At 44.2% G+C, this 27168-nt stretch overlaps 1 protein-coding gene across 3 annotated transcripts in view; it reads right to left on the bottom strand.

The window, feature by feature from the left end:
* Positions 1-528: 528 nt before the first annotated feature.
* Positions 529-27168, bottom strand: part of arid3a (AT-rich interactive domain 3A) — a 34629-nt gene continuing 7989 nt past the window's right edge. The window contains exons 2-9 of one of the 3 annotated variants that reach the window (XM_003974314.3): positions 24419-25182; positions 24047-24329; positions 9582-9654; positions 8393-8576; positions 7320-7567; positions 6940-7230; positions 6039-6128; positions 529-5629 (exon numbers count right to left, since the gene is read on the bottom strand). In XM_003974314.3, the coding sequence (XP_003974363.2) occupies positions 5487-5629; positions 6039-6128; positions 6940-7230; positions 7320-7567; positions 8393-8576; positions 9582-9654; positions 24047-24329; positions 24419-24759 (1653 nt within the window). In that variant the 5' untranslated portion in view covers positions 24760-25182 and the 3' untranslated portion in view covers positions 529-5486. The remainder of the gene's footprint in view (positions 5630-6038; positions 6129-6939; positions 7231-7319; positions 7568-8392; positions 8577-9581; positions 9655-24046; positions 24330-24418; positions 25183-27168) is intronic. The other 2 variants (XM_029828634.1, XM_011615004.2) reach the window with 2 other exon arrangements.

Genomic DNA, 27168 nt, shown 5'->3' with positions numbered 1-27168 from the left:
GGACGTACACTTGTTAAAAATGACCTCTGGTCTGTTTTTAATCTCCTTTGTAGCTGCTCAAAGGTTATTTTTCTTTGTACAATGACCATTTAAAAACAAACTGTTCCCTTTTAATGCTGCAAACAGGAACACAATTCTTTTATGTAAAGTTATACCAATTAAAAACACAATTATGTTAATGATCCACAAGATTATCAGATGTTTTTTAAACCAGCTGTTCACTGAATTTGTGGCCGAGACAAAGCAGAAGAAAGGAGGCCGGGATCCAACAGAACATCAGGAAGATTCAGAATCACTACTTCCTTTCCTAACCCCAACACCATCAGCAACACGGGTCAACTCTGTTGATGAAAGACTCTCAAAAAGAAAATGAAGCAGAATCTTTTTTATAAAGGTTTTGTACCCAAGTGTCAGCATTTGATGCTGTAACACATTCTGGCCACCAGGTGTCAGTAACGGCCAGAATATTGACAGGAAGTTGTGAGATACACTAGTTCACAAGACAGAAATTAAAACACCAACATCAGGTGACATTTGAGAGAAGTGATATTTTATTAATTTCAGATTTAAAATAAAAGTATTCACACAAACACATAATGAGTAAATAGGCAAGAACAGCTCTTCACCCTTCAGAAACAAAGAAAAAAAAAGATTTAAAAAAAACAAAACCCCACGTTTGCATTACCCACTGCCACTTCACTGTTACTGTGGTTCCAGGGAAACGTCCCGTTTGTCATCATAGGATGAAGAAGCACACAATAATATAACAGACTGGGGGGGAAATGCAGTACTAAAAGTGTTACTAGAAGCAGCACTTGTACTGGTAAATCGCTGTCGAGCTGGAGTTTCCCCGTTGTTGATGCTCAAATTAAAACTAAACAGCAGTTACGAACCCGTAACACTGAATCACGATCAGTGACGCGGGGAACACCCCAAACACGCCCTAAATGAACCTCCTGTTCACAAACAGGGTTGTATTCAGTCCGGGTTGAAGACACGACGACACCACAACACTTGTTCTCAGTACAATCTTAACTGTGAAATTATCTGAAGCACTGAACTGGTCTGCTGAAGTTCATTTCGGACCCCGCCGCCCACCCTCACGCCCACGTTTTGTACCCACAAAACTGTAACTTGAGCCCTTACTGTGTTAAATGCATCAAAAACTGGAGGTAGAGGTAGATTTTCCTGAGAAGACGTAAAAAGACGAGAGCCTTGTTTCGGTTCTAAAGCTAGCTCGAAGACACGTGAAGCCCCCTGCACACTGCACATGCTTTCCTAAAATTAGCACTATATTATTTAATCTGCTTTATATTTAATCTCTGTGTGCTGGGGTTGCTACAGCAAATCCAGGAGAAAAAAAAAAAGAGCACAAAAATATAACAAACAATATAACCTGATATGATTCACAGCCCTAAAAAAAAAGCCATATTTCACAAATAGTCAATAAATGCAGGGTAATCTATACAATTGTCACAGCAGAAGGCATCTTATTTCTCATTTTCTTGTCCGCAGACCCCCCCAGGGTACAGACTCACATGCACCCTAACCCGTAAATGTTGCGGCAAACCTTCCGTTTTTAAAGCTAAAATTCTGAGGTGGGAGGAAAAGAAAGCGACGACATTCCAACGCCATGTTTACGTTTGACACCGGGCACGTCAAACACGGGGACCAAGAGCTCTGCAGGTCCAGAATAATATCCAAGATACACAAAATGCATGTCAAGATGTGCTCCAAATTAGTCCAGCTAAATTAATCCTCATATAAATGCCCTAGACATGACGCACACAACAATGATTAGATCAGAAAATGGAGCCCACAGCTGCAGACACACCGTCTCCACTCGACAATAGATGATCTTCTGATTGAATGTATGTGGCCATAAATCAAGTGAACTCTTTTGGAGACAACCAGAACAACCTGTAGGGTTTTCAAAAGCTCCACTGAAGTATTTAAACCATCTGATGGAGAAACCTGCTCGACCGCAGCAGCTGACATGCAGGCCTTGATTAAAACCTGATCACTGATTGTCCAGCTTCAAACATAAACTCTCTGATTGTTTCTGATGATGGTCTAAATGCTGAAGTGAAACACTGAAACGGGGTTGTTCCTGGGCCAATCTCTGCCTGTTGTTTGCGCGTCGTAACAACACCCTCCGCTAGGGGGCGTGCTCGGCGCGACCTGAATCCGGAAACCAAGTATGACAGGAATCTCTTTTTAGCTTATTTCTGATTGTCTGACATCTTTAAAAACAAAACATGCTGTTGAATGTTAATGAACCAGCATGCCTGACGATGTTCAACAGGCTCTGTTGTTGAGGTAGAACCAGGATTTGAGTTTCTTTTTTAAGAGATGTCGGAGTGTTGGGAGGTAAACAGCGTTACTACAACATCTCCTGATTGTCACTGTCATGCCATCCGTGCTGATGTATGGGTGAAAGGGACAGAGAGACCTCCACTCTGCTGTTCAAATGCTAAAATCTAGCAGAGCCTGTCAATAGATATACGATAAACATGGACCCATTGAAGGGGGCAGGTGCTCTAATGTTGCCTCAGGGTCCAAAAGGTCATAGGGTCGGAGCTGAAAAAAAAAAAAGCAATGTTGATCCTTTTAGATCGCTATTGATTGAATTCTGCTATCTCCAGCAGCACTGCTCACCCCCCAGACCGATGTTTTCAGCATCCGCATGTCTCCGTTTGATTGTCGACCATTAACGGCAACATCTGTTAGCTCCCACAGAGAGAAACAGACGTGGGGACAAATGCCGGACTCTCAGTGTGCTGTCAAATTAAAAAAAGAAATCAATGAACCGGAGGATTTACAGCGACACAAAGGCTTCCTCCTTGAGAAGGTTCAGCACGCGACGCAGCCGGACGACCCGTGCGTGCTCTCCGGCGCAGTAGGTTTTCGGAAACGTGGTCGGAACCCACGACGAAGCCGCCGGCGCAAAAACACGTAATCTCACACGCGGACGGACAGACGGGACTTTCGGTTCTGCAAACCTGTTTCATAGAGAGAGACGCGATGATTGGTTGGGCAGAGACTGTTGTCAAGGCCAAAACCCTAAAAAATGCTGCTGATACCAGAGCACATTCAAAGTGAACCTGCTGGACAAGGCCGAGGAGTTAGAATTATTGTCTATTTCAATGGTGCCAACATGTCTGGACGTGGCCAAGAGCCCAACAAGTCATCGGTGTAGCACAGCCTAGCACCCACACTTCATGCGAGTCTGATCTGAATGGAACTATGATCCAGCAGTTCTCAGAACACTGCATTTATGAAGACTTTGAGACCATAAACCCAAAACTGAGGTAAATAAATTGGTGCGAGAACATGTCCCTAAGCTTACATAGACTTTTTACAGAACGTACCCCCTGCTGGTCCAAGGCACTAAAACATTGTTTTCAGGTCCAAAAGTTCCAAAAGCTCAGATTTTATTTTATTTTTTTCCAAATATGCGATTCATCCGATGAAAATGGGGCGCTGCCTCTGAAGCACTTTGAGTTCGCTCCTTGGTGTCAGAAGTCACAGCAGTCGAAATTTGGACTTAATTTGGACATGCCTGTGTGGTCTGTTGGGCAGAGCCATCGGCTGTTCAGGGCTGACCGGCGTTTGTGCAGCAGCCGGGGGTCGCTCCCCCACCGGGAGGCCAGTCCAGAATCAAAGCCGTGACAGCCATCTGGTGATATTTGACTGAACAGTAAAAAGTGATTAGAAGGAGGTAGCGCGCTCTCTCCGGTCGTCTCATGCTGTGTTAAGGCCTCAGAGCAGAACCCACATTCAAAGCCCATCTACTTCCCAGCATCAGTAGGAATGAGGCTGGTTAAATCACGGGTCGGGGGCGGGGGGGGGGGGGTCGGGTAACAATCTTTAACAGTCTACGGAGGTAACACAGGTTTAAACTTCAGAAAGCTGCATGATGGGTGAACTTAAAAAGCGACAGACGCGGCAGCTTATCCACGATATGGTATCTTCATGCTGGATGATGGACAACTTATATTTATATATATAAATATATATATATAAATATAAGTCCAGTGAGTTTAAACAAACTCCTAATTACAAGCTGCAGAATCGCCTCTGAGCTCACGCGCTCAAAAAACAAAGCCCCAAATAAAGCAACAAAAACAAAAAAAAGAAGAGGATCGCAAGACATTCTGTTGTATCACAGACACGTTCGTCCTCGTCACTGCACAGAATAAGAAGCACTTGGATCAGAAGAATCACTAAGTCAAGCAAAACACAAAGCTAAAGAAACAAAAGTCAAACGAGCTTCCTGTGAGACTCGGGCCCCTGATTGTCTCCACGGTGACTGACACCGAAACTTGTGTGATTTTCGGACAGGAAATCGGCGTTTCTCCCGCGTCGCTCAAGGTCTCGGCAGGGTTTTTAAATCTACGAACACGGACATGCACAGGATCAAATCACTCCAAAGGGTAATACTTGGGGACCTTTCTGCAGAAGATGACGCCAAATAAAATAAAATAAATCACTGCGATAAGCAGACGGACACCTGAGAACGGTCCAAAACAACCAGCGTCCAGCGAGGGCGAAAAATAACAGCTCAACTCTCCGCGGCCGCACGGCCGAACCTTAAAACAGCCATTTTGAAGCTTGACAAACAACACAAAGCTTGACACAGAACTGGCCTCATGTCAACAAACATCACTGCTGCAATAATAGACTGAATATCCCCCAAATCTGACCAGTGTCCTGGCAGATTCATCCGGGTTTCACATGTTCCACTGGAATCGATATGGTTTGTGGTTGATTGGAGAGCGCGGACCTGCTCCGGACCGGCTCCTCCACACGTAAAATGGCTATTGTGTGAATGCGATTTTACAGGAAATGAGGTCACAGCGGTCCTGAAGAAACAACACATACCTTTAAAGCTTTTCTGATTAAAAATAGAGTATAATCTTTTTTTTTTTTTTAAATAGAATTCTAAATATATAATTTTTTTTCTGCAGCGAGAGGATTGCTAAAGATTTAAATGATAAAACACAATAAAGAGATTAACAATAATGATAATAATGACAATGAAAAAAAAAAAAGGTCTCCTCTTGAGGATAAAACGTCGCTGTTAATCAGTAGCTGTGTTTATGTGTGTAAACAGTGCATTACCTTTCCTGGTTATTACCTTCTCATTTGTTCTCCTATAAGCTGAATATTTATGCAGAAATAAATAATTCACAGGTTGTGCATACATACTTTTTTTTTTAGCATATACTGGTTTTTTTTGGTTGGGATTATTTTTTCTCTGAAATAAGATTGGCTATGAAGAACAAAAGAGGAGATTCTGTGAGAGAAAACCTGAGATAGTGTACTTCAAGTTATGTGAGTTTCAGTTTGTGTCATTTTGTACAGTTTGTGGGTCTTCTCTTTTTGGCATAGACTATGTAGAAAATGAGGCTGATTGTTTTTTTTTTTTGGCTTTACTTAGCGTGATGGTTTTAAAAAATAAGGGAGGAAGGGCTGGGAGTTTGTTAAGACAAGGAGTTGCTGGAGTTTGAGGTAGGTGTGTTCTGTTGCTGCTGCTGTTGCTGAGCAACGCGATTGCTGACCGTCTTGTTGGACAATCCAGATGCAGACAAGGCTGCTCCTGCTGCTGCCTGAGCAAAAAGAACGCCTACAAGGAAACAGAAGGGAGAAAAATGATATTAAAACCAAAATAATGGCTGTTAAGTTTAGCTTTTTTTTTCTCACAAACCTGGGAATTCACTGTGACTATTTACCCAAAAAAAAACCCTCCCTGAAACCACAAACTGTTCTTTTTTTTGTAACTTTCTGTTTGAGTACAGATTAAACAAATTAGACAGTGTGACAACCATACTGGAACTTCTCATTTAGATACCTAGCTAACATAGTGAGTAATCCAAATACCATTGAGTACTTTTATTCTGACATGTGGGGGGGAGTGCGTACAAAATGTGCTGGCAGAGAAGATATGAAGGTTTATTCCCACACAACTTTGTTTAAGTCGCGACTGTCTTAATCACAGTCATCTCGACTTCCTGTGTCACCTGACATATACGTACCAGTGTACACCACTCCATTCAGCTCCACTGACATGTTGATGCTGTTTGTGCCATTGGTGGTCAGGTTCAGAGCTGAGTCCTGTCTGCTTTCTACACACAAGAAGAGAAGCCAGGTTACTAAACCGCCTCAGACTCCTATTGTATTCTGCCTGGAAACGGTTCAATGACATAAAGGAAGTTGAGTTATACAATTAGACACTGTAGAAGAAACCGCACACAAAGAGAACACATGTCTTCTATGTTTGAATGAATGTATGTATCTTTCTGCTGCAGCATATGTGAAACCGGGTCAACGTATAGGCTGTTCCTTCGAAGTCTGCTGTTGTGGTTTGAGGTGATCTGACAACAGTATGTGACATAGTAATTGAAAGGAGGGGGAGGGAAGCCTGAAATCCAGTTTCTGCTGATACTGGGGTGAAAACGAATTAGAGAATTGCCAAATCCACAATGAGCTGGCAACAGATGTGGCCAATTACTCAAAAGTAAAGTTGGGAGGGGATTGAAAGAAGATTAAACTGTGGGATGATTGTTTGCACAGGAAAAACAGGTCAACTGGCAGCAGATTATAGTATTAGAACGTCTTCAGAGGTGATGATGGGTGAGGTTCACGACATTACCAAACACTGTGTAAAGGATATGACTCCCTGGCCTCGGGAGCACTTCCTTAAACCGCTGACAGTAAACAATTTGTAAACAAATAATTGCTTTTATTGATCTTTTGCAAAGTCTCCAACTTTCAGAGCTGGAGTTTTATTTGTCAAATAGAAGATAAGATCTACTTTTATTTAACCAGCGCTCCCCCACCCCTGACAGGCAGCCTGGTGTGTTGTAACAAACCAGTCTTCAAAGAGATTGAGGGGGGGTGTATTCTGCTCCATGCTCCATGTCAGTGGTTCAGTACCTTGATTATTAATGCGGATGTTCATCGGTATCTGACCGGTCATGGCCAGCAGGTTATGATGCAGGGCTCTCTGCAGCAGTCGGTGCTGCTCCTCAGCCGGCATCGCCATCTTCTTCTCTGGTGGCTCGCCAGCCTCCAGTTTGTCCCTCAGCTGTTCCAGAGCCGCCACCTGAGCTGCCATTGCTGCCTGGGCTGCTGCCGCTTGCACCGCGGCCACGGAGTGACCAGCCAAAGGTCCCGCTGACAGCCGCGCCATACCGACCCCCGGCAGGTGCTGACCTCCCTCCTCTTCTGACCAGACACCACGCAGAGGACAAGAATGGAGATATTTAATCGATGGAAGCAAACACAATCCAATTTACCTCACGCAGAAAGCTCACCTTTCTTAATCTTCTGGATGGGGGTCAGCGAGGCCCCATTGGTGCTCACTGGCAGGCTCATACTGGATGTGGGGAGCTTTGGCGATGAAAGCATGGTGGGAGTCCCGTTGGGCGAGTATGTGAACAGGGAGCTGCTGAAGCTCTGTCGTCGGCCTTCCCGCCGATTGCTGTCGATGGCTGCCTGGAGCTCGTTGGGGTTGCTCAGTCCCCTCTTATCACATTCATATGGGTACAGGTACTTCATGTATCTGCAGGAAACAACACTGAGTTTATCTCCCACTGGAAAAGCAGACAAACTGCCTCCCTGAAGAAGCTGAATATGTTAGGTGAGCAGTGTCCTCTAAGCAGTAGCAGTTTTGTTGGATTATCTTGCCCAATTCATTCTTTCATTACAGTTAATGTTAAAAATTAAGCCATTGTTAATGTGCTACCAGGTGTCATGTTCCCTTTGTTCCTCAAACTTAGTGTAATGAAATTTTGTCATGGTAATCAGTTTTCTTCTGCCTGATCTCTGGGGGACGTCAGAGTAAATACCTAATGATCACTAATGCCATTATGATCGCAGGCTGCGTGCAAAGGCAACATATTGTTCACAGAAATTCCATGTAATTACGCTCTGGGGTGTTTTGGATCTATGATTAAAGAACTTACCGAGCTGCACCAGAGGAAGTGTACAAACCACCGTCTGAAAATCAAGATATCTCTGGCTGCAGCTTCACACATCATAATCTTAATGTCGTTGCAAAGGTGGATGAGAGGTATTTTTGAAATTCCAGGTGGCATTCATGCATTATTGGACGTGAGGGTGCAGCTCGTAATGAGTGAGCCAGCATGTGTATTTAGACAGGGGTCAGGTAAAGAACTGTGTGTTGACTTCTGAGAGCAGGCATGAAACACTGAGCACAACAGAGGGATTATGGGCACGGAGAGTAATGGCTACCCAAAGCTACAGACACCCAAATCAGCCATGTTATTCATCTGCTACTCAAAGAAAACGATCATCACAACATTCCAATAAATTACTGTTTGGGTTCAGCTACCAGGGAGGTGTGTGTGTTTGTGTGTGTACTGACTGTGTGCGGAGGGTGAAGGCTGCACTGGTGATTGAGGTAGGCAGGTTGAGTCCCTTGGTAATCTCCCTCCACAGTTTCTTGTTGATAACCTCGACCAGACCGCCCTTCTCAGTCACCAGCCTGTAGAGTGAGTACAAATCCAGAACCTGCTTGGCCATAATGGGAATACGGTTCACTGGGGTTCCTGGAAGAACACAGACGTACAAATGGAAAAACCTGTCAGGGAAGGACGCTTATTTTCATGCAGACAGAGCAGTTATGAAGACCTATTACTTAAATTAGCGACATCCTCATTTCCTTTAAATGTTATTAATCTGACAGACAAGATGGAATACCAGTCAGTCTAATGAATAATAAATGATTCCTGTAATTTAAAGATTTTTTCCTTCTCTTTTCCTGAGGCTGCTTTTGTCCTTAAACTGTGACACCATTGATCTATGCCATGAAAAATCCAGCAAAAGACATAGTGATCCTATATGCACAGGGACGAAATGTCTCACGTAAAAACACGACCCACAGGTGGCGCTCTCATAGTTTCAGAGCAGACGTGGCAGATGCTTCCACTGACTTTAACTCTGTAAACACTGTTACTGGTTTTCCAGTTGTAAACACATGTCGGCTGTGCTCAGCCAGCTTATCTGATTAATATGTGAGTCAACTTTGTCAAATTAACAAGGCTGTTTAGTATTTCAATGAATGCAAACATTTGAGGCGAGCCCTAGGGCCCGCTGCTGCTGTAGGTACTCAACTATCCAGGTCATAGAAGCTAAGTGCTTCATTTCGAGGCAAGTGGACTTCTTTTGTCTACTGTCAGCAGAGATTAAAGTACAAGAGCCCCAGAATGAAGGACTCAAGCAGACTGTAAATGCATCAGAAATATCTGAGGGCGTGAGCAGTCTAAGTCGGAAGGGTGGGAGTGGGGTGTGTGTTGTTGGGGTAGGCAGGCAGCTGCATGGACGAGCAGGACAGGAAGGTAAACCAATCCATTCCCAGGCATTGATACGACGTGTCCTGCCTAGTTACAGCCTGGGAAAGACGAGGGGCTCGGCAGCCATAAAGGAATAATGTCCGAAATGAATAAAGACCCCACCCATGTGAGTGAAAGATAAGTAGACCCTGCATTGTTTGAGATCAGAATGATACAAGATCCCTCTCACACACACAGACACACACGCCCAGAGTTACATACCCCTTTTTTGCATGAAGCTGAAGAGATCATCCAGAAACTCTTTCCTCTTTGGGTCTCTGTCCAGTTCATACAGCTGTGAAGAGGAAGAAACAAAAGAGGCCTGTTAGTGTTTTCTATAAAACATCCACGAGCATGTCCTGTCAACCGCAATGAGTGATGGAAAAGCTCAGCAACATGCTCAGCAAAAATCAAAAAATAGAACAAACATCACATATGCCTGCTGACAGGAATGGTCACACTGTCAATTCTGGCTACATTATCCACCCAGCAGATACAATAATATAGATATATGACTAAAACAAACAGAACAAAGTCACCTTCATCTTAGGCCGACTCAGTTTATATATTGAAGATCACTTTAAATCTGAAAAGTGTTCCATTTTTACAAGGACTGGATGAATATAAGGTCACAATTACTCTGACCTTCAAAAAGCTGGTTAAATGTTATGGGTTAGGTATGAAGTAGTCTTCTTTAAAGGCAAAAACAAATTAAATAGGGCCTAATCAGACATAGAGATGATGGAGAAAGGAGACAGAAATTTGACCAGAATGGCTTGATGAGAACCTGATGTTGTCCCTGCTGTTAGCGGGCCCCTGGGCTCTGGAAAGTTTGGTAAAAGCAGTAAAAATGGGGCACCAGTAGAAGGGGAGTACAGAGACACTATTGAGCCGGAGGGTTTGTTTTCCTCGGTCTACAACTCTTGTGTGATCGGAAAATATCCTGCTGTAGGTTACTAGTGGTGACACCAACATGTAGTCTGACCCGGGATAAGTCACACGGCGGGCAGCCCACTCACGAACTGTTCACCAGCAAATCTATGAGCACGGGCTCAAATGAAGAGTTTGTAATGAACAATCTCACGTTCATTTACATGTGTGTTTTAGGGCATTGCATAACCAAGAAGAACATTAAAAAATATCATTTAACTTTAATATAATTGACAGGTAAAAGCCAGGGCACTCCCAGAGGAGAATGTTGCTTTGTTTTTGATGTGTAAATATGTTCCGATCCCAGTTTCCCAGATGGAGTTTGTGTCATTTGCATTTCCAAATCACAAGAATCTAAAAAAAAAGCAACAATTTATTTCAAACTAATAAAACAAACAAACACTGAAATAGTCAAAATAAAACACATTTACTTCATTATAATCATAGAAGACCAAAGTACAGTTAAGCCTCATTCAACTGATAACACTAAAAAAGTCCAAAGATGTGCATGTTGACATTAATTCTGACTTCTGTCGCAACAATAACACATCAGACTGCTGTTAGCTTTAGGCAGTCGGGCAGAGAAAATGAGGGGCTCCTCCTTCTGAAACCTGGTTTGATGGCTACAGCCGCGGCCTCTGACCGCAAAAAAATTGTCCCTCGCTGTGGCATTCAGCTCTCATTAGCAACACCACGCTGCCATCAGGTCTTATTATGTAGTGGACAGAGAGAACAGACCAGTTGGGACTGATGGGGGCAGTGCTGGAGGGGGGAGGGGGGGTGGTGCAGGTTCCTGGCTAATGCACAGGCCTGCTGGAGGCAAGGGGGAGTTTTAATTACAGGATGCATGCATTTCGTGAAGTGCCGCACCATAAATCTCGGAAATTACCCCTCTATTTCCCATCCCCCCGCATTGCATTATTTGCCCTCCCTTTCTCCCGTGTTCCTGATCAAACAAACTCTAGTTCCCTTAAGGGCCCACAGGGGGCGCTGTCACGTGGATAAGAGTTTTCCTAGTCCTCCAGACGGGTTAACATAGAACATTTAAAAAAAAAAAAAGATGACACACTTGTGGGCAACACTACATAACAGTACTAGTGAAGTCCGAGCCTGCTCACGGTGTCCCTCTTACTGATGGATATCAAGTTTCAGGTCTCATTCAGTAGTTGTGAACACACTCATGGACACTGTATCCTGCTCGTGTCTGTGAACATGTGACTAATCTAAGATTGCAGCTGTCGCCTCCGCTGAAGCTGTTTGACGGCATCTACAAATGAATAATAATGTACAGTTAATGTTAAATATACTGCATTTCTGAATGCATTCAGCTGGCAGTTGCTAAAAGCCCAAATCATACAAAGATCGAGGGGAGGGATCCGGTCGTCTTGCTAACTCTAAATCATGTACAGGAACATGCTAAGTTGCCTCCATCTGTTCAAATATTTAGCTGAGAAAAAAGCAGCTTGGGCAAAATATGCACAAAGGGACACCACATTAACAGCCTGACAGAAAGGTCGAGTTAAATATTACACGTGCGCTGCTGCTGTTTATGCTCAAGGGCTGGGGGCTGTGCTCGACAACACACGAGGGAAATGCAAATCAACTGGTTTTATAAACAATTCATAGCATTGCCAGTTAGGGTTGGTTAGTTCCTAAAGTTTGTCTTGAAACTCGACAAAAAGGAATTGGGCCGACAGGTCCAAGCACTCTGACTGAAAGTGTAGCAGAGATAGAAACTGGTAATGGATAAGGATCCTGTCCAACCAGCAAGACCACTGCTCCCCACCCCCGTTATTTAATGCACCCGTCCAGCATTGTCGTTGTCTTTTCTGTCGCAGATCTCTTTCATTGTTTCACGTCTCTCAGCATATACAGCCCATAACCCCTATGTACTTTATATTCCCCCATCACCACCACCACCTGCACTCACGGACACATGTGAAAGCAGAGGTAGGTGTGGTTACTGGTTATAGGTTTCCATGTCTAGAATGTGCACGGGGGCATGGGCCCCTCCTGGATTAAAGCTCTGCTATTCATATAAATGACAAGAAAGACAAAACACCCGAAACCTGGCCGACTGGTAAAACCTGGAGCAACTTCACTCCCACATATAGCATCGCACTTTATTGCTGACGGGAGGCGCAGGCGTCTAAACTGCATATATTAGCTTATTGATCTGCTTACCGTGTTAAATTTGGAGAAAAGAAGCTTTGATTATAGGTGATCTCTTTGACAAAGGGGAGGATTAAAAGTCAACTGAGTATAGCCTCCTTATCTGTATGTTTGTGTTTGTCGATTCCAGCCCTGCCCGAGAATGTAGGTCAGTCACAGAAAAACTGTAAACAGGCTTTGATCGGAAAACAATGTCTTTTTTCTTGCAAGCGCTCAGTAACCAAAGAGTAGCCTGTTGCTGCAGCTTTGCAGCTATAAAAGCAGTTGTGAAAGGGGAGGAAGTGTGCGTGTGTGTGTGAGAGAGAGAGAGAAAGGCAGGGGAGGGGTCCGTTTCACTATTAATGCAAATGGAAGATAGGCAACTAGCAGCACACAAGTGTCACATAGCACTTAACAGAAGCCCTGCAACTGAAACCCAAAACTGAGAGGAGACCCGGGTATTGCCAACATCCCCTCATACACCTGCCAATCACCTCCGTCGACTTAAGGGCTGTCTCGTGCACTCAGCCACACACAAAATACGCTTGTTTATTTTATACACATATAATGTGGACATCTATCGGTCCAATGTTCCACCTTAAATCACTGGATTTTCTTATTAGAACAAGATGAGTCAAAAGCTCCACCCTTTGTTCTCCAAGCTCATGTATTCCATCATTAAAGGCATGATTGAGCAATCAAAGTCTATTAAAACTCTGCACATGGTGGACATGCTCCTTTCCATAATTTAGACTTAATGTAATTAATGTCTGCTATGTGCACAACAGAAACCCGGTTCACATCAAACCGCTTAATCTCTTAAACCGCATGTTGCAGGACCGGTTTCACAACTCCAGGTACAGCAGTTTCCTCCTGTGAGGTACATTACAATGTATAGTACCGGTTTGCTGCATGAGATCCTGTCTGATTTAACCCATTCAGACCAGATTCCTAGTAGGTTAAAAAGGAAACACATAGGGGCACGTCAGCCTCGTGTGTGAGGTGTGTGTAAGGGAGAACAGTGAATGAGAAGAAAACACTTAAATTTAAAACCACACACTGACTAAAATGAACAAAAACATTGTGAAACAAATTCAAAGAACGCGTGCCTGATGATTCTGCTTAGCGTGTAGTCGCTGAAAGCTGTAGCGCCCATGGACATCGCTACTCGCCGTTTCCTTCCTGGAGAAGCTTTGACAGGCTTTTACTGCCGCCACCCTGGTTTCCTGCTTGGTGTGTGTCTGCGCCTTGTCTTCACTAACAGACTCAGCTGCTGTAAAATATGGGGTATATCCCTCTGTCCTGTAAAACACCATCTTGTCAGATTTACAGCGTTTGGTGGAATGTGAGCAAACAGTAGAGAACTACTGGCTTCAGACTTCACACCAGTGGACCGTGGGGCAGGCGTTATGATTTAAGATGCCATCTTCCAAGGGCGCCATTGGCTGTTGGGTTAAATTCAACAGCGAATTCTTTCTTCTTTTTGCAAGTGCACACCTTTTATCTGCCTCATTGGTTATGAATGATAAAGGAATGGACCACGCCTGACCCAGCGCTGTGCATCAGGCAACTCCTTAAACACATGTTGTGTTGTAAATCCGTCTATTGTGTCAAAAACTTTTTTGGGGGGTTATAAATGTATCCAAATTCCACACATGGATTCACTGACATGAATATGGCCACTATTATCTGATGCAAAGGAGGTCAGGGAATGCACGGCTGGTAAAGAGAGGGGTGGTGGTATTGATATGGCTCCGGACCACATGACCAGCTGTACTCAAGCAATGCATTGTTCCAGGCCAAAGCCTTTTTATGAGAGTCATTAATGTTGAAAAGCAAACACACCACAAAGGCTCAGTATTCCCGCAAATATGTCACACAGAGTGCATACGGTTCTGCTAATCCCATAATGCAACACTGTATTTTTGTTCCGGAAATATACACAAGATCCTGAATGTAAACTGCATTATAGGATTTAATTATGTTCTGTAACTCGAATCATAATCCAAATAACCCTGCTTTAGAAGAATGTCCCGAGATATCCCCTTAAGTGCTAAAACAAAAAGTAATGCTAATTGCTAATTTCCCTGGTGGACACCCCCTAAAGGGATCAATAAAGTACTCTTGAATCTTGAATCTTGAATAAAGGAACGGCTCCTCTGGTTCCCTCCGATCCATTGCCGTCCTCTGAACCACTATTAGGATGAAGCTGTTGTGTGTGCGAGAAGAAACCTCTGAGCTTTTATAGAGGGACTCAGGAGCTTTATAAACGCGGCTCCGAGCAGCAGAAAATAACGCGCCTTCTTCCTCAGACGCTGGTATCCGTGGCAGCACCGTGAAAGTCCTGCGACAAGCACAGACTTGGAGCCAGAACTAGGTCTTAGTGAAAGGCTGTTATTACTCAAGTCTTCAGCTTCTCAGCCTTACCGGCTGCCATTTAAAGATTAACAGATCACAACAGTCTGAGCAGAGGCGTCTAGAGATTTGTGTCTATGTGTGTGTGTGTGTGTGTGTGTGTCGGTGTAACGCTAAAGCTGTTATCAAGGGCTCTGATTGGACGATGTCATTTTGAGAAAGAATATTCCGAGGATTGATCCAGGACTGAATTGCCAACTTCATTTATGAGCTCTGTGTCTGAATTTCCTTTGTAAATTTCCTCTGCACGCCTGGGGGATGGTGAACTTTAAAAATATATGATTTGCAGAGCCGTAACAGCCAAGATTCTCCCCTGAGGTTTAATTTACAGTACCTTCTCCTCCTCACTCAAATGCAATTAGACCGGCAGCAAATAGCGCAGCAGAGAGGAGGCAGGGAGGCGCCGTGTTTGTTCCTAGTGATGTCATTGCTTTTAGATTAGTCCAATTTTGTTTCAGATAACTAAATTAGTGTAAATTAGGGATTTTAGATATGAGTAAAGAGGTTAAATATGTCCTTGAGGCGTGCAGGATCACGTAAATAAATACATTTCAGGTCGATTGACGACATGTCCGGAGCTAATTTTTTCCCCCTCAACGTTCATTTGTAAGTTCTGTTTGATTAAATGAAAAACCACCAAACGCTGTGACGAAGCTTTTTTTTTCGTGGGCGGGGGGGGTCAGAATGATTCTTTCACTGTGAGCTGACACAACACAGCATGATTCTTTGAAAAAAAAAACATTAAAGCTAAAGTGTTGCAAAACCGATATCCATCTCATAAAAGGAGAAAATATTAAAGAATATAACAACATATCAATTAATGTCGTTATTGTGCGACGAGCAAAAAAATTTCAGTGTGAAATTAAAGTGCACTGCCAGACAATCTGGAAATAACTAAATCCCGCCAGGCGCCAAAGCGGACAGCAGCGTGACAGAAATGACACGGACACGTTGCTACAAACTGACATTTATACTGAATCCATCTTTGTGTCCCCCCCCCCCCCCCCCGGTGAACAATAGGCCTGTCCAACTGCAGATGCCCCAATGCTGCTGTATTGACCGCAGGATCAAACACATCATAATCTTAACTGATTGGCTGACCTCGTAAAAGTCTATAGGCCGAGGAGGAGAAGCCGCCATAACTGGCTCCGCCTCCTCCGCTGACATATTCAGCGTTTAAATGACATCGGAAAACATCAGAAATGACGTGTTCGGAGACCTGCTGGACAAAAAAAAAAAGCATGTTTCAATGTTGGAACTTTGGTAAGCAGCCAGCAGAAGAGATTTAGGGACACTGAATTATTCTCTCAAACAGCTAAAGTGAAGTTCATACAAGTAATTTTAGAAGCTGATGTAAAATAAAGAAATGACAGCAATTTTATTGTAAAATTAAGCTTCTATGTTTTCACCTTTTCCTCTTTCACCCTCATGTGAAATCCATCTCGGGCGGCTTAATCTAAGGACCTCTGAGGACAGGGTTTCTTTACGGTGCACACTATTCTCAGGGGCTTTGTCAGGAATTTTTATACCCATCTTGCCTTGGATATAATTGGATATGTGGTACTGCTTGGGCGACATGGGAAATAGGTGAAAATCACTTGATGAAAACAAGACAAGGAAGCAGAATGAGCGCCATCCTACACTCAACATGCACGCCATTCCTGCGTGCGGCAGCTGCTACAGCTCGTGCATTCGGATAACAATCAGAAATAGTAGCCAGATTCCCAGAGTCCCTGAGAGCCTGGTGCATGTAGCTGTGAGCTATCATGTTGAAACCGTGCTGCTAATGACTGGTATCACGATGAAGGATGGGTGGGCAGGGCAACGCTGGAGGAAATGGGTGTGGTGGTGTGCAGTAATCACATGCAAATTTTCTGTGAGACGAATCAAATGAGGGAAATCACCCGAGCACCCGCTTTCGGGTGCTTCTTGCGCAAGACCTTCTGTGTCATTTCTTCTAAAAGAGGTCTATTGATACGCAGGCCCTACCCTCACAATGAAGCTGAATAATGGGTGATGAAACGGGAAATGTTTACTTATTGTCAACGCAGATGCAGGGATCATGCGAATCAAGAGGCAAAAAGATGCAAAAACAGATAAAGCAGTGAAAACAGATTCATAGGAGGGGACAAAAGTGGGTGACGGCCTGTAGGAGACGCGTAGGTGGATTTATGCTTGATTACTCTTTAGGCACGTGTCAATGTGAGGTGGCTGAATTAATATATCAAGCCTACAGAGTCCCCCAGATGACAGATACCTGACCTAAGACTGAGATGTCACGGGCACATTGCATAATCAATAGTTAAATGAACTGCTGCTTGACCTCCAGGACACTATGGGGTGCATAAGCGGTCTAAATTCTTACCTGGACCATTTGCCTGCACTGCTTCACCAATCTCACAGGCCTTTACTGTCCTCACCCAATTAAAAAAATGCTTTACCCTTCGGATCAATGATATCCCGTGGCCAAGACTGAAAACGGCCGTAGCAGAAATGACAGTTTGCGGTCTGTTTTCTAGACAAAGCGAGACCGCAGAACACGTGCTAATATGCATGAAAAGAGCCCTGTACCTGAACCAATATGTCAAGCCATCAATATTATTCTTCATGTTCTTTGTGCTAATGCTTATCGAGCTGTCTGCAGTGGAAATTATTCCACTATGAGCTCAAACTGTTGTGAAAGAGGTTATGAGCTTTTAGTTGCATCTTTAGTATCTATAGCATGAAGAGCCTTAAAGCTGAGACATCCTGCTATGCTTTCACAATGGAGAGAGGATATCTTTTATCAACAACACCACCAGAGTTTTTGCCACGGGAGTCAAATGTGCCTTGAAGATTATAGATCACAACACTCAAAGGGCCTTTTATGATAAATGTCAGCAAAGTGCACACTGCTCTGCATGTTTCTGAGCTGTTGACGGCACATGTGAGATTTGGACCTTGAGAAAGTATTTCTATCTACGTTTGACCTATTTCTTAATTGATTTTTTCCAGGAATGAAAGCTTTCCACCTATTCAAAAGCATCTCAAGGCGACAGAACTCTCACTGCTTTTGTTCCAGTAAATGCCCTCACCGTGGTTGTTTTATAGAAAGATGTCACTCGAGGCTTTGTTGACAGTTGCGACCTTTCCGCGAGAATCTATTTCCGCTCTGTATTGAATCACAAGGCTAAAGTGAAGAGTCCTTGCAGAATAAGCTGACATTTCTTTTAAAAGGCAAGACGGAACATAGAAAGATTCACACATCCCAGTGTGGGCCCAACACTTAAGGTTTTCTATATGATCATTTAATATGCGTGTTCATGAGGAACGAGCGCAGCCGCAATTAAGGTACGCGACAAAACTGAAACAAAACTGGGCATTATACAACAGCAGCAAAGATCTAGAAAGCGCTAGCCTGGGCCTTTATGCAATCTTTGTTTACATTCCAGCTCTAACCCCGGCTCCTCCGTATTGAACCACTGCCAATTTCTAGAATCCCCATGGCTGCACAATTTCTGACATCAGCTCCATGCTGCTGCACGTTAAGCATTGGACACGACTTCGATGGCCTGCAGTGCTTCACAGCGAAAATGAGCATGTACTACACACACTACTTGGCAGTGGTTCAAAAGGCTACGACAACTGAACGACTCCTTCTCTCTTCCCTCCGTCACACCTCTTACCCCTCACGTTCCCCACGCAGCCAGAGTTTCCCAGGTCTTTCCATGCTGCTTAACCATTTTTGTTATTTACCCAGCCCAAGAAAATCTTGTTTTTTTCCCCTGCACTATGCAAACGGAGGAGGAAACCTCTGCAGATTAATTCTACATTTAAGAATACTCATTAAGAAGAGCCATTGGCCATTTGCCTGAACAAATTGATGACAAACAAGAAAAATAAGCATAAATTAAATGATGACTGTACGCAAAAAAAAAAGAAGTGATTCTTTATCTGTAAATGATATTTGTTATTCATTAAAACAGAACCAGCTGATATGGGGTTCAATAAAGTGAGAAAGATTTCTCCTTTTCTGCTTGATATTTCCTGAGAATTTAAGGATGGGACAGATTCCAGTAAAGGTTTGTCTTGCCTTTGCCACAGCTGCTTAAACTTCTTATAAAACAACATGGCGTGCTTACACGCACAACCCTCAGATAGATCAAAAGGCCAAAATGAAACTGCAGAGGGAAATAAACCCCAGTGAGCACTTATCAGACAGCTGTATCAGCAAAAACCTGACGGACAATCCCAGTAAGTGTCGCTCCCAGTTGGCTCCTATTGGAGGAACGCTTCCTGTAGTCACTAACAGCCACCTCCCCCACCCTCAATAAGTGTGTGTGTGTGTGTGTGTGTGTGTGTGTGTGTGTGTGTGTGTGTGTGTGTGTGTGTGTGTGTGTGCAATTTAATGTTTAATGCCAACTCCCCTCCATTCACCCTGATCACGGTGAGTGCCATGAATTTTTAAAGACATCCCTACTTTACTGTCCATCTGGGCTCCATCTGCCCAGCCGCTGATGTTTAACGCAGACAGACACACGGGACCGGAGGTTTCAAAGGCTCTACATGGCCTCTGGACCAGGTCTGGCCAAGGACTCTCCTGTTTACAAAAGGGGATGGTGGAGCAGGACAGTTGTACAAGTGTGCCCCTGCACATTATTGAAATTATCCACAAATACTCTGTTCTTGGGTCAAAGACCTGTGGTGCTTCAGAAGAAAATCATTCCCTTACAACACGACTCTTACACTTCAAGAAGTAAGTTTTTCACCATGAAAATGAATCTTAAATTGGTGTAAACACCAAGTACACGGGGGGATGGGGCACACAGGCGGGCTCCCTTTAATTAATCAAATTAGCCACTGGGTAACCTTCTGTCTCAGTGTAAATTATGGTCCGAAAAATGCAGGGCTCAACTCAGGCAGCAGCGTTGATATTTAGATGAAGCCGATGGGGGAGGGTTGCATTTGGATGACTGAAATAACCAAACCGAACTGCCAGAGAACCGGCCGAGTGAATCAGCTTAAATTACACAATAATCCAATTAGGTTTGCATAATTTGATATCTGCACAACCGTGTTACATTTTGCCAAAGAGATATCATTTTAAACAGTTAGTAATGTTTAATAATTCACTTAAAACCACAGTGTAACCGTCCGTTCTAACAGGCCAGGCCTCCTGGCCGGATTTAGTCTGACCTTTCAGTGGAGACTGCGGAGAAGCGACGGTGGCCGTATGATCCACCAGGAATGCAGATTGGCTGATATATCTCAGCCTCACACAGCCTGGGGCAAAGCTCAATAGCCTCCACTAAAGCAGGGGTTAGTGTGCACATTTCCTCACCTGCACGACTCACAGAGCCAAGGCCGGACTAGATTTGTAGAATGTTTGGGTTTTTCATGTAACTTATTTGTGACCACAGTTTGTACATTTATCTGAAACTTTCTGTCATCTTTAACCTCTGTCAACAGCTTATGTCAGTGACCTCCTGCTAATTCCTCCTCCAGAACGCAGTAAGTCGGACTCAGCCACTGAATTGTTGTTGTGAAGCAGCAGAGATATTAGAGCTGATACTGGCTGTGAATGACACAACCTAAACAGAGCCCCCGACTGCTGCAGACTGATAGAGACGTGCCAGTTTTCTGCTGAGGATGTGGGGTTCCTAGTGGCCACATTATCACCCTCCCTCAGGCACATTCCAACAGCCTCCACCCACCTGCCCAGAATAAACCGTACAGTCTAAGCTCCTTCCTTCCAATCCCATGATCTCAACGCACACAATTCAATGCAATAAAATCCAAGCTATAAAAAGGGTCTTTTTAACGTAGAAAAGAGTCCAAACTACCAAACATGTAGCATAAATAGCATAAACTATAGCTCACCTTAAGGTCACCTTATTTTAATTGTCATGTTTTCAGTATTAAGATACTACCTGCACCTCAAAGATCGGTGCTGTAGGAATGTGAGAATGCACCCGACGACACTGAATCCATTTTAAGATCCTGTCTGTTTAGTCGTCTGAACTGCTCGTAACCACATTCTTTAGGGAGAACACAAATGCAGCCTGGGAAACCTGTAAAAGTCTACAGACTGAGTTAATGTGACAGGCCGTCCTGAGCAGGCGTCAAAGACAAAGTACAGCACATGAAAAACACTTTCCCTCAATGAGGAGGTGCCATCAGGAGCAGAGTCACAAGCACCTGATGCCAGTTCTCTTCAGGAGGACCACTTGGATCACTGGACACATTAAGACCAGGTGAAAACCGCCTCAGTTGGAGTCGACATGTTAGGAACACACAGTACCGAGCAAGTCGGTCCCAATGCTTTGCATCAACAAGTAGGAACACGACTCAACTCCATACCATCTCCAGCACTACACGAAAGCCAACACTTGCCAAAGCAAACGCCTGTCAATTAGCCGAGTCCAGGAAACATTTATCAGAGTTTTACTGAAATTACCAAGTCATAGAAAACCTGTCGCAACACAAAATTACACTCATGCTGCCTGTAAGAGTCCCCAGAAGAGATGAAGTCTGTGGGTACAAACTTATAGGACTGTACTTCCTGGAATCTCTCAGCATTCTCAGGTTGGGCCACATAACAGCTTCATTGTGTGTTTTCTGGATACAATTCAGCAGGTTAGTGCTGATTAGAACATATTCAGTGTTTTTTTCTGGTTTTACTATCAATCGTTCTGGTGACAATAACCACTTAGTTGGTGGTGTGAAGTCATCGCCTCGGACACCTGTTAAAGCGTGGGTGGGTATTGACAGAAACTCTGCTGATACATGACCGAGGGGCACGAAGAGTGAGGATTTTCTGGCCTTAAAATCGTCACCAGACTAAAATTTCCCATTGTGTCTGTGGCAGCTGCTCAAATTCAGGTTGTGAGTTATGACGTTTTGCCCCGGGCCCACATGACTCACTACAAACTACTCACCTGATTGAGACTGGGGTGTTTTGTAAAAGGAAACAAAACATGTAAATTTCGGTCTGATTACTGCCCCTCTTGTACGACAACGAGAAACCACAAATGGCAGTTTCTCGGGGAGGAATAAAAAAAGAAAAAACGGCATTAGAAGAAAGAAAACGGCGCTCTGAAAATATAAGTTAGGGCTGAAATGAGCAAGTTTGATTCGGATCGGGTTAGAATTATTGGGGGAGAGACTGTCATCACCATGACAAACCTGTCATTTCTGCGTTGCAGACGCAGTACACTTATAGAAGATCATAATCACAGACCAAAGCCTCAATTATTACTAATCACCATCATCATCCAAGGTTAAAATTAGTCCGATCTGACTGACGATCCAAAATTGTGATATCACCATACTACAAACCCAGTAGTGATGATGTGAAGAGCCATTACTTGAACTGTGCCTTATAAACCTTATGCAACACCTTCTATATTCAGGCAGTAATTCACAAAGCTTTAAAAGAGACTCTATAGCAGGAGGAGCTCGATGCTGGACACAATGACATATGTTTTCATGGACTGGGTTGCAGTAATCACTAATCTTAACAGCTCAGATACTGGCTGTCTTGATTACGAAACCGCCATCGAGTGTCTGACATGTGATAAAAAAAAGAACAGCGTATTCCACCTGAAAACCAGCAGCTGCCAAGTATCTATTCAAGTCATTCGCACAGAGCTTCATGCAGGGAGGGGTAACCTATTTAGAGAAGCAGAGTATAGGTTTGAGGGGAGTTTTATTTCAAAAGCTCTGTAATTACAAGAAATGCGCCTTAAATTACAGAATCTGTGGCCAGGGTTGGAAATGACAGGCAGAAAGGCTGGGCGAGGTGAATTTAGTGGTGAGAATTTCTGAAAAACTGTGTGCATCAACACAGGTTTCTATAGGAGTTCAGTATTCTCTATTCAAATAAAAGACAATCGGCTTTTCATGCCGCCAAACATGTTTTATGGGCTGGTATGCTTTAAAGGACAAGTGTGTTTGCATTTCAATAGTGGGTTCCATTATGTCATCAGGCTGCCTATTAAAATGGCTTGGAAACCAGTTTAAATTCCTTTTTCCCCTAGTTTGTTTCCACAAAAACACAAAAGGTTTTAATTCAGCCCCGATGAAAACTGGTTCTTATGATATCAGCACGTGGGATGGTTTAGTTTTACGCACGCAAAAACATTTCAATTTTAAAATATTTTTTAAAAAAAACGAAATTATGACATGACCCCTTTGCCTGACGGGTCACTTGATCTTACTCCCTGGGGCGTTCCTTTGCATCACAGGAGTTGTTTCACAGGGTGCAGCCTGTCTAACTTTCAAGTTCTTAGAACATTTGCGAAGCTGTACGAGTGGGAAGAGGTGATACGGGTTCGCACAATACAACATTAAAAGGCTAAACCAACTTTTATCTTTATATCAACGGTCAGGAATGGAGAGTGGATTTCACAACCCCCCTGGACACAGACCCCCATCGTAACTGTTGATAGATATAAATCTTTTCAAGTAAACAGTGTGTCTTATTCTGCTGGGGCCTCCCACATAATATCCATCCCCCTAGCATGTTTACAGTAAACGCCAGCATGGTAAAGCTGTTAAAATGTACCCCCACCCCCCTCCCATTCCACTCCAATAATCTTCTCCTTCTCAGCACACAGTTCCATTCAGTCCAGGAAACTTTTCTTTTTTTTACTTCGTCGGTCCCCCTCTTTTACTGCCGAGCACATTATTGAGGAAACGTCTGCTGTGAACGCTGAGCTTGTCCAGCACAATAACTGATGAGACAATTATTGTTGGGCATTGTTGAGACCGGAGCCACTGACAGATGGCGAACTTAAGGACGACAGTCAGGTGGATAAGACAAATTAAAAGCCTCAGTTTCGGATCCATTTGGTCGCTGGCTTGTGTTAGTCTTCCACCCCGACTCTGTGGTTGTAACCCAGATGATTTCAGAACAAAAATAGTTCCATTTGGTATCGTGAATGACATAGTCAGGCTTATATTAGCTTGCATGTCGTGCCTCCATATTCCCACAGAGGCAGAGATTATATTTTTGAAACATCTCCTGACGATTTTGTCACTTCTGCTTTTTTTTTTAAACTTCACATCATTACAGTATGTTGTTACATCATCCCCAGTCTCTATTTTCAGTAAATTTGTTGCTCTGTGTGATCACATCAAACGGTGGGTAGCGTCGTCTAGCATGATCCCCTCAAGCGGTGTCGACATGAAGAAATCCGAAGACATCCTACCTGTCTGAACTGCTCCTCGTAGGTCCATTCTCCGTGGTCCTGCCCGCCCAGGTGGCCGTGTGGGGCGTGTGAAGGCAGGATGGATACGTGGTGCTCCTGGTCGATGCTGGGACGGGCCTTCAGCAGCTGGGAGTGGGGATGAAGCTGACGATGGGGCAGCAGGAGGATTCCCTTCCCTGGAGCCACCGCATCGTGGCCTGTCGGCAGACCCTCGTCCGCCAGGTCGTCGTCAAAATCTTCCTCCATCTCACCCTCAAAGTCTTCCTCGTCCCATTTCTGTTTGCTGCAGTCAACAAAAACGCTATATAGTTTTAAAATTGCACTAATGAACCCGACAATGTTTGTGGAACACACAGAGAATCGTGCACTTACATCTGCTCTTCCTCATCTGACCCCATCATGTCCTTGTAATGCTCCTCCCCTTCGTCGTTGTCATCGTCGTCGCCCTCGTCCTCCCCGGCGCTGCTGCGATCCGACATGGGGCTGTTGGAAACCTTCTGCAACCCGGCGGCAGCGGCACGCATCGCCGCCAGAGCCGCCATCTGGGCTTGCTCCGCCTCCGGCGTGGGGCTCCCCATGAGTTCATCCCCTCCTCCTCTGCTCGCGTGGATCTGAGTGTGTTGAGCTGCTGCTTGTTGCTGTAGTTGCTGCTCCATCAGCAACTTTGCCCGCTGCTGCCTGTGCAGGTTCTCCATGACCGCCTGCAGCTTCATCTCTGGGGAAAGCGGCACAGTGTTCGGATCGGATGCCTTTCTTTCCCCGTCGCTCCTCTCACAAGGCACCAGAAGACGTCCTTCGTGAGGACTATGATGGATCTTTCTGGCCGGCTGGAGTCTCTGCCAACTGTCTGCGGTTATGTCGCCTGGTGCCGGCTGGAGGTTACAGTATTGTGTAACTGTTGGTCCTTGAGGAAAAGTGGAGAGAGGAGGAGGAGGAGGAGGAGGAGGAGGGGGGTTGGTCAAAGCACTGAGACATGCAGTCAGTGGAGGCAGAGGGCTCTCTCGTTTCAATGGATTTTTCACCCGGCAGTTGAGGGCGAACCAAAGCCGGCAGCCGAGCTGAGTCAACAGTGGTCAATGAGGCACGAGTAGTGGGTGTCAAGGTAGGAGTAGAGTGTGCTGACACACTACAAAGACCTGAGGAAGAGGGGAAAAAGAAAACGTGTCAGGCGGCTGCTTCAGCTGGTCCTCAAATTTCAACTGATGGGGGGGGAAAAATGCTCTTGAAAAAGGTCAATAATACTAATAATGACAGGAGCGACTCTCATCTAGCTGCTGAAAGAGAAACTTTATGGATTTCATTGTCACACAAAGCTGGTTGAATTTGACTGGGATTTTAATTTAATCAGTTACAAAAAGGAGAGGATTTCATCTTATGGCCAGAAGAGATTACGAAGCTTTTCGCCCCCACAGAGGATGGTTGAATATTTCAGATAATATTTACAGGCTCAGATATGCTCATATGCTTATCTGTTTGATAGAGAGTTACAGGCCTGATATCTATACTGCAAATAAAGGAGAAAGTTGCATCTTTTGTAAAGTTTAATTCTGCATTTGTCTGCTTTTGTAAAGTTTAAAGCCGTTGTGCTACACGGGCTGGATTATTCACACAAACAGACCGGGCAGTCTGAAAAGAAATGTTACAGAATGTTTCTGCCTCGACTATGAGGAAGTGAAACCAGGAAAAACCTACACTTTCTCCACCTGGCTGCCCAAAATCTAACGTGAAGTTCAGCTCCACCAGTAAAAATAAACAACATTTGTCAATATTTGGTTGAACAGCTTAGGTTTTCGCTGCGACTCCCATGTTAAATCCTTATAGCTGCCCCAGGGGGAGGTATGGGTATGCTGCGGCATACCTTTACACAATAAAAGCGCTCAGGTATGAAAACCAGTCAGTTCTGCCTTCAAAAATGTTGTTTTTCTGACACTGAAAAGAGTGATCGGCAGATATGTGAGCTGCAGAACTGTCCAGGCCAGTTTCACGCAAGATCACACACAGCAAGCGGAGATGTTGGGATTCGATGAAGTTGTGGCAGCCAGGCGGCGATAAGAGCTAAGTCGACAACACCTGGGAAATCGATTTCCAGCGCAGGTGCTGGATGTGCCGTGCGAGTCGAGGCAGGGGGCGGCGTGATGCTCCGCCGTCATTTATTCAGCGAGCGATGAGTAATCCACGATCAGTTAGCACCACCCGCCAACATATTCTTCAGTGGAAACGTCTTTCCCCATTCTATGCCGGAGAAAAATGATGCTTTTCTCCGCAACACCTTCCACTGATACCTCAGTATCTCAGCAGCCATTTAAGTGGGAATAAAAGCTTTAACTGAAAGAAACTCCATGCAAATGTTCAGCTTTCTCCTCTATCCTTATCAACATTTCTAGACAAAAGAAAAAGTCTCATCCATCATCTGACCTCTTTTTTCCTGCACCGATATGGTTTGAATTCCTGCGAAAATCACACCAAACAAAAGGGGCTTTGCAGGGCGGATTTTAATTGCATTTTAGACCAAAATCACACCAAACTGTGGCTGCCACGCTTATTAGCATCCACAATCCCCCCTCTTTATCACAGTGGTCCATCCTCTGTGCAGATGGAACCACATATGTGCATATGTGTATTGCCTCTAGGCAGAAGAAAAAAATTTGGTTCTGCTTTTCATTTACTGGAAAATCCTTTACACAATATTTAATGCATTGCCAGACGAGTCGCATTGCTCACTTTAAAGCCAGCAATTTTATACAAGACTCGTGTACTAATAAATACAAACGTGTGTACTTGCATGGGACCAAAATGACTTATACAGCCAAAGTACATACAAGTAATGAGTCTAGTGTTCCCTCCAAAGTCCTTTAATTACCGGTAAATTCTATTAAAATTTATAGACACATGAATATTAAAACTGACTGCAGGCAAGAATTAACCCCCGAACTCGGATAGGAAGATGGCATCCTGTGACGCAATAGGTTTTGCGCTGTTTTTATTTTCAAACGATGCACAACTTCAGTAACTTCCTCTGACGCGTAACAACCGGCACAGCTTGTGTAAGGGTGGTCAGGAAGTGTCAATCAGGGTGTGAAGTCGCAGCCTGGCCGACCTCTCAGAATAAAGAAAAAAGACAA

The sequence above is a fragment of the Takifugu rubripes genome, chromosome 20 (assembly GCF_901000725.2).
Source record: "Takifugu rubripes chromosome 20, fTakRub1.2, whole genome shotgun sequence".
Classification (NCBI taxonomy): domain Eukaryota; kingdom Metazoa; phylum Chordata; class Actinopteri; order Tetraodontiformes; family Tetraodontidae; genus Takifugu; species Takifugu rubripes.
Note: the sequence above shows the minus strand (reverse complement) of the source record. Positions and strands in the feature narration are given on the sequence as shown.